General features: G+C 48.2%; 1 protein-coding gene across 1 annotated transcript in view; it reads right to left on the reverse strand.

The window, feature by feature from the left end:
* Window positions 1–13,051, reverse strand: part of RPH3AL (rabphilin 3A like (without C2 domains)) — a 146,044-nt gene that overhangs the window by 46,325 nt on the left and 86,668 nt on the right. The window contains 1 exon segment of the mRNA XM_053893243.1: window positions 8,857–8,943. Within this exon segment, the coding sequence (XP_053749218.1) occupies window positions 8,857–8,943 (87 nt within the window).

Here is a 13,051-nt window from a genome sequence, read left to right on the forward strand (position 1 = left end):
GATCAGGGGGCAGGGTGCAAAGCCCCCTGGGCAGCCTTCCTGGTGTGGCATGTCTGTGGGTTTCTAGCGCTGCACAGGAGCACATCACTCCCCCAGCCCTGCCTTTATACATGGGAGACAGGCTCCCAGAAGAGAACCAGGTGTGAGTGGGAAGGAGCTGCCATGGTGAATTGCATCTGGAAAGGTGCGTTTCCCTGAGGGAGGCTCAGCAGTGGGAGCAGGGACAGGCAGAAAGAACCAAACCAGGCCTGTAGATGTCTCCACCCTTCCTGGTCCCGATGGCCGCAAGGCTGGGTCCCAGGAGCGCCATGGTGCGTCCTCCGTGGAGCAAGATCTCAGACCCAGGAAAGGGGTTATGAGCAGCGTGCATGCTGCCTGGGGTAAATCCTAGTCTGCAGAGCTCACAGCACCTGAAGGTGGATGTTGCACATTTGTACGCACAAAGACAAACACAGGAAACCACCAGAGTCATACAAATAACAACAACAATAAAAAACCCCAAAAAACCAGGATCGGTGATGTGGAAGGAAAGCTTTAAGATTCTTCAGAATGGAGGAGTTGGAAATGATTTGGTAGAAGATCATGAATACAGAAGACAGGATGGAAATGCACCCTTCAAATCAGAAGTGCCCCCAAGAAGAAACCAGAAGAGCTGGGAACAAAGCAATCAGCAAACACATAACTGAAACCCTTTTTGGAACGGAAGACCCAAATATGCCTCTTCTAGAAAAATAATCAATGAAAATGACCTAAGCATATCCAGACAAAAATGTTAATTTCCAAATACATACATATACACACCACCGGGTTATTTAAAGAAGAATAAAATGAGCCAAGTCTGGCTTCAGACTTCTCCCCCATGTCTCTGAGCTTGCCTTGAAAACTGTCTGTTGTGCATTGGATCCTGTCATCCCGCCTTCTCTTTTTCTCAGTTTTGTCTTCACGGGCTCCTCGGGCTTGTAGCCTAAGCTGTCTCCCCAAGTCCCCGAAACTGTCTTCTGGCTCACGATGTCCTTCCTGGAGTTCTGTGGTGGTGCCTGATGTGCTATTTCACCAGTCCACCCGGCTCTTTCATCCCCCTTTCTTTATATCTTGAACACATGTCAGAGGCTATTAATTTGCCCACAAGGAAATCGGGAAAGTGACTGCAGACGGTGGCTGCTCACAGAGGGAATGGGAACGGTGTGGGGCGGGGAGTCCGGGGAGCAAATGCTTCCATGGCAGCAAGTTGAAAAAAGGCTAATTGGGTAAGGGCTGTAGTTTTGTGTGGTCACAAAAACATCATATTCACGACAGCTGGCACAGTAGAAATAGGGACTCAGTGCTCCAGGCTGTTGGGAGTTTTAACCAGGGATCAAAAATTTAAAAACAATCAATAAGAACCAAAAAATAAGGAAACATACGTGGCTGTTAATGGGAATGACAAGGTTCATTGTTCTAAAAAATTACTGAAGTAGAGCACAATTGAGTTTTAAAATTTATTAATAACATTTTTCATTTTTAGAAATGAAAATGGTTCCGTGGTTCTTTTTCAAATTTGCTGATTCTTTCTTCAAAGGTCCTATTTGTTCAATTTGGTTTCTGATCTTTCTCTTATCTCTTTTACTTAACTAATGAAAAAAAACCCCATATTTATATCTCTTTTAGCTTCTCTATTATCTCTAGTTCCCTGGACACCAACCCTAGTTGTCACCTTTGCTGACCCTCCCTCATGGTGATTCTTTTCATATGCGGTTGGCAGACAACAGGGCAAACTCACAGAACTGTGAATGGGAAAGAGTATGATCAGTCCTATTACCAGTGAAGTTGTCTCTATGGTATAAAGGCAAGAGCTAGTATTGGATAACAAAAGATTCCGAAAGCATACCATCCACGGGCCCATATTTAAGATGACCTAAAATTACACACAAGCTAATTATGATATAAATCAAAAGTAGTAACTCAAAAGTGTATAAGAGGGAATATAAATGCTGGTGTTTATTCTTCTCTTCCAAGAATCCATTCTGAGAATATAATTAAAAAAAAAAACTTTTTAACATTTATTTATTTTTTGAGAGACAGAGACAGAGTGTGAGTAGGGGAGGGACAGAGACAGAGGGGAGTCACAGGATCTGCAGCAGGCCAGGCTCTAAGCTGTCACCACAGATCTCGACGTGAGGCTCGAACTCACAAACTGCGAGATCATGACCTGAGTTGAAGTCGGATGCTTAACCAACTAAGCCACCCAGGTGTCCCACCTGAGGATATAATTTTAAATGTAGGCAAAGAGTTATGCACAGATATTCTGTGGTTAGTAAGAAGGAAAAAAAGGAAATAACTTAGACATCCTAAATTAGAAGTAGCCATATGACAGAATGTTTATAAGGAGTTACCGATTATGCTGAAAACAACTTACTATACGTTAATTTTGAAATGTAGGTTAGTAATATAAAGAAAAAAGATCAGAAGAAAACATGTCAAAATGTTAGCAGTGATTGTTTCTGGATGACAAGATTATGGATTTGCGGGTGTATGTATTTCTTTGTGCTTTTTGATAACACTGTAAATGTCAATGATCCATATTGATTTCATAATCAGAAAAGAGTAAAATGTATGTAGCATTTAAAAAAAAAATGAAAACTTGGGGCGCCTGGGTGGCTCAGTCGGTTAAGTGTCCGACTTCGGCTCAGGTCATGATCTCACGGTCTGTGAGTTCGAGCCCCGCGTCAGGCTCTGGGCTGACAGCTCAGAGCCTGGAGCCTGTTTCAGATTCTGTGTCTCCCTCTCTCTGACCCTCCCCCATTCATGCTCTGTCTCTCTCTGTCTCAAAAATAAATAAACGTTAAAAAAAAAAAAAATTAAAAAAAAAAAAAGAAAACTTCGGGGCACCTGGGTGGTTCATTTGGTTAAGCATCTGACTCTTGCTTTCGGCTCAGGTCATGAGCTTGCAGTTTGTGGGTTCGAGCCCCGCGTTGGGCTCTGTGCTGACGGCGCGCAGCCTCCTTGGGATTCTCTCTCTCTGCCCCTCCCATGCTCCTGCTCACTCCTGTTCCCTCTCAAAATAAATAAATAAACCTTAAAAAAAATAAAAAAATGAAAACTTCTAAGAGTAACAACAGTTAAGGACTTAAATATCTGGGTAACGTTAAATGCGAGAGCTGAAATGCCATCACCCTGACGCGGACATTATAGTGCACCATTCTCAAAACAACAGCCGGAGCATCCTTTAAAAAGAGGGAGAGGATTCAGGTCCTGTCTCTCCGCTACTCAAGACCCCCCAGGGGCTCTGCATTTCACTCAGGGTAAAAGCCGAAGTCCTTACAAGAGTCCACAAGGGCCAACACGGTGTAACCCTCTGCCATGTCTCTGAGCTCCTCTTCCGACTCTGGCTAAAGCCAGTCACACTGGTCTCCTTGCTGTTCCTCAAGACTTTGCAGTCACTGTACCCTCCTCGTGGAGTGCTTTCCAATCACATATCCATATAGCGTGCGTCAGACCTCTGCTCAAGCATCATTTCATCAGTGAGCCCTTCCCTGACCCCCATACAAAATGGCAGCTGCCCCCAATGTTTGCAGCCCCCTCCCCTTCAGCCTGAGCACGTTTTCACCATCTGTGACACGGCAGAATTCACTTTGCTGTGTTTGTGGTCTCCCTGTCCCACGAGAAGATGCTCAATAGATGTGTGTTGAATGCTCGGATGAATAAATGCGTTAGACTAAGGGCTGAAGCTCACACTGCCGTACCGCTGAAGCGCACAGACCAGGCAGTGACACCAGCCCGAGAGCCCCAGGGACACAGAACCAGCGTTCCGCTCACTCCAGAGAAAATACTTACAATTACAGCCAGAGAGGACAGAAGGGAAGTGTCAAAAGGAAAGAAAGATGGGAGTGTTAGGGCACAGCGGTATGAAAGTTTCCGTCAGAGAATTCAAGTGCTTCCATCAGGATGTGGCTTCGCCGCAGGACAGAGCTCCCGATTTTTGTCACAGACTCCGAACCAGCTCTCTGTGTCACTTAAAATGACATTTTAAATGCTCTTTCTATTTAACTATCTCTTTGTTGTGATTAGATAATTTTTCTAAGACAAAAAGGTACGAGGAAACCAATTACCCTGTCACTCTCGCACCCCCAAAACAGGCAGGAAAATGTAGCACCTGGGTATGGTACACACTGGCACCCTGATGCACCCACATGTGCGCTTTCACGGCCGGTCCGCACCTCCTAAATGTCCACAGTAGGCCTAGAGGGAATGTGGACTTTTTTTTTTTTTTTTAATATTTCTTATTCATTTTTGAGAGAGAGACAGAGAGACTGAGCGTGAGCAGGGGAGGGGCAGAGAGAGAGAGGGAGACAGAATCTGAAGCAGGCTCCAGGCTCTGAGCCGTCAACACAGAGCCCAGCACAGGGCTCGAACCCACGAACCACGAGATCATGACTTGAGCCGAAGTCGGATGCTCAACCGACTGAGCCACCCAGGCGCCCCGGGGAATGCGGCCTCCTCTCGCTAAGTTTTACTGGCCTCTAGAAATTCAAGGACAAACTGATAGCATAATGCACAGCCTCATATTCTTTGCCTTAGAAGAGATAAGAAAATTCATCCTAAGCTATTTCAGACTTTTCTGGGCACCAGAGCGCTCTGGAGATTAGGACGGGCCGGTGGAGGGCCCCGCACGTGGCAGCTCAGGATGGTTAGGGAGTGTGAGGGTGACCTGCGGGGGGCTGGGCAGGGGCAGCTGCCTCCGGAGCGCCCAGCTAAATCATTACGTTTGCTAAATTCGTCTTCCACCTCCTTTTCCCTGACAGCTCCTTCCTCTCTGTCCTCTCATAGCTGACCACCATTTCATCCTGCTAAGAATCTGCCACCAGACACTTAGCAGGAATTTCCTCTCTCTCTCTCTCTCTCTCTCTCTCTCTCTCTCTCTCAGCAGTGGATTTCTGCATCTTAAAAGGGAACCCTGAAGACACCTGAAGGACTTCGGGTTCAAAGTGAGAATTTCTGGCTGGGTGAGAGAGAGGCCTCTGATATGATGAAGTACCTATTCTAAGCCAGACGTCTTGTGCACTTTGCATACTTTAATGACCTTGCTGAATTCCCACAGCACCTCTAGGCAACAGGTGGTATCATCTCCATTTCAGGGTGAGAAATCAGGGACCTCCAGACAAGACAGAATGTTAGCTCATACTTTGAGTATCTTCCCTGTTCTTTTTTTTTTTTTAATTTTTTTTTTAACATTTATTTATTTTTGAGACAGAGAGAGACAGAGCATGAATGGGGGAGGGGCAGAGAGAGGGAGACACAGAATCCGAAACAGGCTCTAGGCTCTGAGCTGTCAGCACGGAGCCTGACACGGGGCTCAAACTTATGGACCATGAGATCGTGACCTGAGCCGAAGTCGGCCACTCAACCGACTGAGCCACCCAGGCGCCCCTATCTTCCCTGTTCTAAAACACAGCAGTGACCGATGAAAATATTCTAAAAACAAAACGTAAACTTATCCATATTTAAAAATAAAATATATATGGGGGCGCCTGGGTGGCTCAGTCGGTTAAGCATCCAACCTCAGCTCAGGCCATGCTCTCAAGGCTTCTGAGTTCAAGACCCACATCAGGTTCACATCTGTCAACACAGAGCCTGCTTCAGATCCTCTGTCCCTCTCTCTTTCTGCCCCTCCCCCACTCATGCTATCTCTCTCTCTCTCTCTCTCTCTTTCTCTCTCAAAAATAAATATTACAGGGGCGCCTGGGTGGCTTGGTCGGTTAAGCGTCTGACTTCAGCTCAGGTCATGATCTCACGGTCCGTGAGTTCGAGCCCCGCGTCGGGCTCTGTGCTGACAGCTCAGAGCCTGGAGCCTGTTTCAGATTCTGTGTCTCCCTCTCTCTCTGCTCCTTCCCTGTTCATGCTCTGTCTCTCTCTGTCTCAAAAATAAATAAACGTTAAAAAAAATTAAAAAAAAATAAAATAAAATAAATATTACAAAATGTTTAGGGGTGCCTGGGTGGCTCAGTCAGTTAAGCGTCTGACTTCAGCTCAGGTCATGAACTTGCAGTCCCCACATCAGGCCCCACGTCAGGCTCTGTGCTGACAGCTTGGAGCCTGGAGCCTGCTTTGGATTCTGTGTCTCCCTCTCTCTCTGTTCCTCCCCTGCTCGTACTCTGTCTCTCTCTCTCTCTCTCTCAAAAATAAATATTAAAACAATTTTTAAATGTTTATAAAACATTATGTATACATATGTATATGTATACATTATATACAAAACATGTATATATATATTTGGAGTTTCTGATATATATATATATATATAATATATATATATATCAGATATGTATATCTCAATGGATCAGCAACTCCAAATAGTTACTATTTTTAGGGGTTGAAGGCGCAGCCTGCTGAGCTCTGGGTCCAGAAGCAGGTGGAGGCAGCTGGGAGCTTAGCCTTCCAGGGTACAGGAAGAGGTGGGGCACTAGAGTCAGAGTCACTGAAGATGGGGGTTGGTGAAGGGACTTCCCGCCTGGGAAAGGAGGCTGAAAAAAGTGGAGACTGTCCCCTTGTCCAAGACTAAGAATGTGAACACTGAGGGAAGCTGGAAGTAGCACACACACAGCCAGGGCCTGGCCACGCTGCCCATGGCAGTAATGATCAGCTCTGGACATAATCCCATCATCATTGGGGTCACATATCCCATCGCTAACCCAGGACATCTGGCTCTGCACTGGGGTGGGGGGGGACCCAGGACCTGTGGAGGAAACAGAATCTCAGCTGGGTGGAGGTGGGGGCAGGGGGAGAAATGGACTCCCACTCAAGACGAGCGTACAAACCCAAATGCCAAAATGCCTGAGGAAAGTGGACATTAGGGAAGACAACTAACAAAACCAACAGTTGGGAGACAGTCTCAAAGATTTAGTGAAATGGAAGGCAGTAAAGACTCTACCCAGAAAGTATGCCTGAAAGATAAAGAAAAAAAACAGGAAAGAGCAGTTGGGAGCTATGGGAGGATGACTGAAGCTCTATAATGTGTCCCACAGGACCTCCAGAAGAGAAGACACGGACTAGCAGGATAGCAACGTTCAAGGACAGCATGGCTGAAAATTCCCCGTAACTGAAGATGTTTTATGGATCCATAGATTGAAAGTGTGTATCATTATCGAACTCAACACCCAAGAAACAAATAATCCAGTGAAGAAATGGGCAAAAGACATGAATAGACACATCTCCAAAGAAGACATCCAGATGGCCAACTGACACATGAAAACATGCTCCACATCACTCATCATCAGGGAAGTACAAGTCAAAACCACAATGAGATACCACCTCACACCTGTCAGAATGGCTCACATTAACAACTCAGACAACAACAGATGTTGGCCAGGATGCGGAGAGAGAGGCTCTCTTTTGCACTGCTGGTGGGAATGCAAGCTGGTGCAGCCACTCTGGAAAACAGAACGGAGGGTGCCTCAAAAAATTAAAACTAGAACTACCCTACGACCCAGCAACTGCACTACTTAGGTATTTATCCAAGGGATACAGGTGTGCTGTTTCAAAGGGGCACGTGCCCCCCAATGTTTACAGCAGCACCATCAACAACAGCCAAAGTATGGAAAGAGCCCAAATGTCCATCGACGGATGAATGGATAAAGGAGATGTGGTATACACACACACACACACACACACACACACACACACACACACACCCCAGAGTATTACTAGTCAATCAAAAAGAACAACATCTTGCCATTTGCAACTACGTGGATGGAACTGGAGGGTGTTATGCTAAGTGAAATTAGTCAGAGAAAGACAAATTTCATATGACTTCACTCCTATGAGGACTTTAAGAGACAAAACAGATGAACATAAGGGAAGGGAAACAAAAATAATATAAAAACAGGGAGGGGGATGAAATAGAAGAGACTCTTAAATATGGAAAACAAACAGAGGCTTACTGGAGGGGGTGTGGGAGGGGAGATGGGCTAAATGGGTAAGGGGCACTAAGGAATCTACTCCTGAAATCATTGTTGCACTAAATGCTAACTAACCTGGATATAAATTAATAAATAAATAATTTTTTTTTAAAACTGTGTATCAGTTGCAAAGTGAAATAAGTGAAAAAATAAATCCACATCTGGAAAACCAGGGGTGTGCTCCCTTGTGCCTGGCTCATTCGGTTACCACGATCCCCGTCCCGTGACCCTCCACAGAGAGGAGCTGCCTGCCGATGTCCTCCTGCCTTGACCCTGATCCTGGTACCGTGAAGAAAGTCCTGGGTTTGGGGTTAGGAGATATGGTTTGAGCCCCCTCAGAAAGTTCACTGAGCCTCGATTTCTTCTCCTAAAACGGGGTCAGCACCAGAATTATAGAAACTTAGCACCGGAAGGGACTTTGGGGTGGCTCATCACAGCAGACCATGGCTGTGTTCGATTTCCAGCTCTCCCACTAACTGGCAGCTGTGCCCATAAATTACTTAATCTCTAGTGTCTCCATTTCCCCATCGGCAAAAGGGGATAATAAGAGCACCCGCCTATGGGGTTGTGTAAGGACGAAACGAACTTGTATCTATAAAGAACTTAGCGCAGTGTCAGGTGCACAGTAAACATTCAACCTAGGACGGCCATTGCTATCACTGTAATACAAGCCTCACAAAAATGCTATGCGTACCTACACTCCGTGAGGGACTTCCCACTGAAACCACAGATCCCAGGCAAGGCATGCCACCACTGCACTGTGGAACAGGCGAGCTTTCCACCCTTCTCCCTGGCCGCCCGTGGTAGGTCCTCCTTGGCCTCTAGGGAAGCCCCTCCCGGCGACCAACCATGAATTTCCCCAAATGCAAGTGTGCTCAGACCCGCCCCAGCCCACCCCCACCTGCTGCCCTGGGCATCCTACCTCTCTCTGCTCACTGCAGATCTTACACAGCCACAGAGGCCGCTTCTGGCCAGGGGAGGCCTCGATCCCACATTTGGTGCACACTTTCTACAAGAGAGAGGACACGAGAATGTAAATACTTCAGCCACTTCCTCCTCAGCTGAGGGGCTGTGAAAACAAACCAAGGAACGCTTTGGCACCTTCCAAGGGGATGGTGTTTGCTTCAGACCGTCAGGGTACATGACTCAAAGGGCACAGATCATCTGAAACCCATAGCGGGCTCTGGGGCACAATGGACGTACCCAGCCACGGATCGCCATGGTATAAATTCACCCCGCCCCTCATTACATTCTGTTAGGATCACATAAAAAAACTAAGCTTGCTGGTATTCACAGCTGCATCATTTTCCACCGCAAAAAACTGGAAACAACCCAAACGCCCGATGCCAGCAGAAGATCCAGGCAAACGTAACAGAGTACGTTGTGGCCTTAACTCATCAGCAGATTGTGTCGATACCTGGTAATGTGGGCAGGAAGTGATGTTAGTCAACAGAGAAAACACGCATTTGTATACAACCTCACAAAAAACTCACCTGTGTGCCTGACAAGGTGAGAAGATGGTCTGGTGAGAAAGACCAGTGACGGCTTTATGCCATGTTGCTCACGGAATGACTCCAGGAACCCCATTATGGAAGTATTAGGCCCATTTCACCGGTGAGCAACCTGGGGTTCAGAGCAGTTTGAAAATCTGCCCAAGTTCATGCAGCAGGTAAGTAACGGACTCAGGTCTGACTCTAGAGCTATTACATAATTTTCCCCAGACGCGGAAGTGGCCAGAAGCTAGTTTCTGTGTGCTTTTCCTTCTATAGTGTTGCTTAAGAGTATAACTTCTGTTAAGTTTCTCAAAAGCCACATATGAATGAAAACATATGGTATCTGTCTTTCTCTGCCTGGCTTATTTCACTTAGCATAATACCCTCCAGTTCCATCCGCATTGCTGCAGATGGCCAGATTTCATTCTTTCTCATTGCCAAGTAGTATTCCATTGTGTATATAAACGACATCTTCTTTATTCATTCACCAGTTGATAGGCATTTAGGCTCTTCCCATAATTTGGCTATTGTTGAAAGCACTGCTATAAACATTGGGGTACAAGTGTCCCTATGTATCAGCACCTCATGTCCCTTGGGTAGATTCTAGCAGTGCTATTGCTGGGTCATAGGGTAGGTCTATTTTTAATTTTTTGAGGAGCCTCCACACTGTTTTCCAGAGAGGCTGCACCAGTTTGCATTCCCACCAGCAGTGCAAGAGGGTTCCCGTTTCTCCACATCCTCACCAGCACCTGTAGCCTCCTGGTTTGCCCATTTTAGCCACTCTGACCATGGGGGAGGGGAAGGGGGAAAAAAAGTTACAGAGAGGGAGGAAGGCAAACCATAAGAGACTCTTAAGGACTGAGAACAAACTGAGGGTAGATGGAGGGTGGGGGAGAGGGGAAAGTGGGTGATGGGCAGGGAGGAGGGCCCTTGTTGGGATGAGCACTGGCTGTTGTATGGAAACCAATTTGACAATAAATTATATTTAAAAAAAAGAGTATAACTTCTACACATATATTTGGCTTCTCTGAAACACACAGCAACAGGCCGGGGCGGGCAACGCCAGAAGAAATTCCCGGGGAGGCACGGGGGACTTCGTGGGGCTGAGACGGGTCTCCAGCTAACCCAGGCAGAGTATGATTCAGCGACAGCACAGCGGATCCTCCTCCAGAGGAGTGTCCCACCGGCTAATCAATCTTTCTGCCAGGAGGAAGCTACTTGGTCCTTGCTGGGCCGGGGGCTCTCTCCTGCCTCCCGCCGCTGAGGGAAGGCTGGATCTGTAGCTTGGCCTTTTCCGCAGGCTGCCAACTGAGCAAGGAACACACTCTCCTCAGAGAGGAAAATGTCACCGACTTGGCTTCCCAGAGCATGTCGTCACCACCCGGTCAGGTGGCTGAGCCCAGCACCGCGGGGAGGAGGGAGCCAGCTCTCAGCAAAGGGAAAGCTGTGATACATTGGTGGGGGGTATACATTTGCTACCATTCAATGCTCAGGGACGAGAAACGTCATTTTTATTTATTATAAAATGTAATCTGCTTCAAGCTCTTGTCTGTCTGGGCTGGCAGAAAGTCCATCCCAGCCACAACTGGGGCTCCTCCCTGGCTCTTATGAAGGTCCTAAGCTTGGGGTCTTTGGTGGTGCAGTCCAGCTGGGAAGGGGTCAGTGAGTGCCATCTGGGGTGCTCACTGCTGTGCTGCTCTCCCTCTGGGTGCCCACGATCCCTTGGAGGGTTGGAGGGGTAAGGGGTCTAGCTACTTCTGTACCAGGTCTGGGTTTGGGATCTGTAACAGGCTGGGGCTTAGTGTCACCAGGGGCCAGCAGCCTGTCTCCCAGGAGCCCTGAGCTGCCATCCCTGACCTGGTCTGGAGATTCCCCTCCCCGTCCCAGTACTCACCCTCAACCCTTCTATCCCTAGGACAGGGGGCCCCATAAGTCCAGACGGTGGGCCTCAAAACAACAACATGGGCCTCTCTTGCTGAGGGTAAAGAGACAGAAAGGAAGCACTGAAGCCAGCTGGCTGCTTCCCTTGCTAATTCCCACCATCCTGTATAAATGGCACATGTGTGGCCCTCTCAGAGAGGTGAGATTTTCCTAATGCTTATAGTGCTGGATGACAACTCACCTCAAAGCACCCTCTGCCCTCCCAACGAGATGAAGGTGCTAGGCATAAGGAGAGAATAGAAGACCAGTTGCTACCATTTCCTGAGCAATTGCATGTGCCAGGCACTGGGACCCTGGTGACAAAGTATGAAGGAGGCAGGTGTTATGATCTCCATTATAAGGATAAGGAAACTGAGGCTCAGAGGCGTTCAAGACTGCTCAAGGCCCCGCAGCCAGCTAGGGACTATCAGGATCTGTGAGCATCCCTTCTCCCAGACCTCAGGAGAGCTGGATAACGCCCTCCCTTGCCTGCGTGCCAAGCTGGTATCCTGCTCTCCAGGGAGCTGGTTCATATCCCTGGGAGTGTGGCTGATACCTCTCAAATAGACAAAAAAGGCAACAAGGGTGACCCTGGGACGAGGCTTTGCTGGGATTGGGGTGCAGCCACACTGCTTACCAGCTGCATGACACTGGTTCTAGGAGCAAACACTTGGACTTGAAGTGAGCCTTGAAGGATGGGCACGCACATGCCCTTGAGACCTATCGTCCGGTTGAATGAACATCCGTGCCATCGGGGGATAGGCATAACAGCTGTGTTGTCTTCTACCCGCGGACCTCGGGACACAGAAGCACCCAGCCTGGGGACAGGAGCAGCATGGGCCCGTTGCCCTCCAGAGGCTGGGCCAAAGGCTGTTCATCAATTACCAGTCTGGAGGGCAGGAAGAGGGATGGGTTGCACGTCCCAAATGTCCCCTTTGCTTCTTGTCCTGTGGAATGCTGTGTGTGTGTGTCGGGAGGGCGGGGCGGCGATCAGGAGTGGCACGACAGGACACACAAGCCTGTTTTCAGGCTACCACAGGCCATCACTGGTGGAGCCCACAGTCCGTTCTTGCCATCTCTCGGTCACCTTCCTGCGCCTGCAGTGTCTCTGGCTGGGGAATCCGGGCCAGCAAAAGGATAACGTGCTTCAGTTCAAATCATACATAATTGCTGCTCCATTAAATCTCGGATCAGTAAGAAAATAATGCACCTTTTCTCCTTATGGGCTTGGTCTTTGTTCTGGGGTTCCAATAAGGGAAATTAGGCAGGTGGTGTTTGAAAAAGCCAGTGACAGAGAGGGTGAGCCAGCCATGACATCAACCCAATGCAAAAGGCATAGGGCACCCTTATGTCAGGGACAGTCTCGGGGCCTGGAGATGGGCTTCCACTGAGTGGAATTGCCCCGGGGGTGCGACCACCAGCTTCCTGGGCTCGGCTGTCCCTTGCTTCCTGCAGCTTGGACCTCAGAGCATTAAACAAAACACGCCTAGCTCCTGGGCCTGCCTCAGAGCAGAAGCAACAAAGCTCCAGGCCTTCAGCCGCACCTGCTCTCTCTCCTTTCCCTCCATGCCTGCCTTTTGCAAATATGTATTCCAGCCCAGACGGGGTGGCTCAGGGCACAGTCCACAGGCTGTGGGGGCAAGAAGGCACAGCCTGCCATTAAGACACAACCTTGGACTTGTTTCTAAGTTTCTCTGAGCCTCG

This window comes from Panthera pardus, unplaced genomic scaffold (genome assembly GCF_024362965.1).
Source record: "Panthera pardus isolate Hobbes unplaced genomic scaffold, ASM2436296v1 HiC_scaffold_3, whole genome shotgun sequence".
Classification (NCBI taxonomy): Eukaryota; Metazoa; Chordata; class Mammalia; order Carnivora; family Felidae; genus Panthera; species Panthera pardus.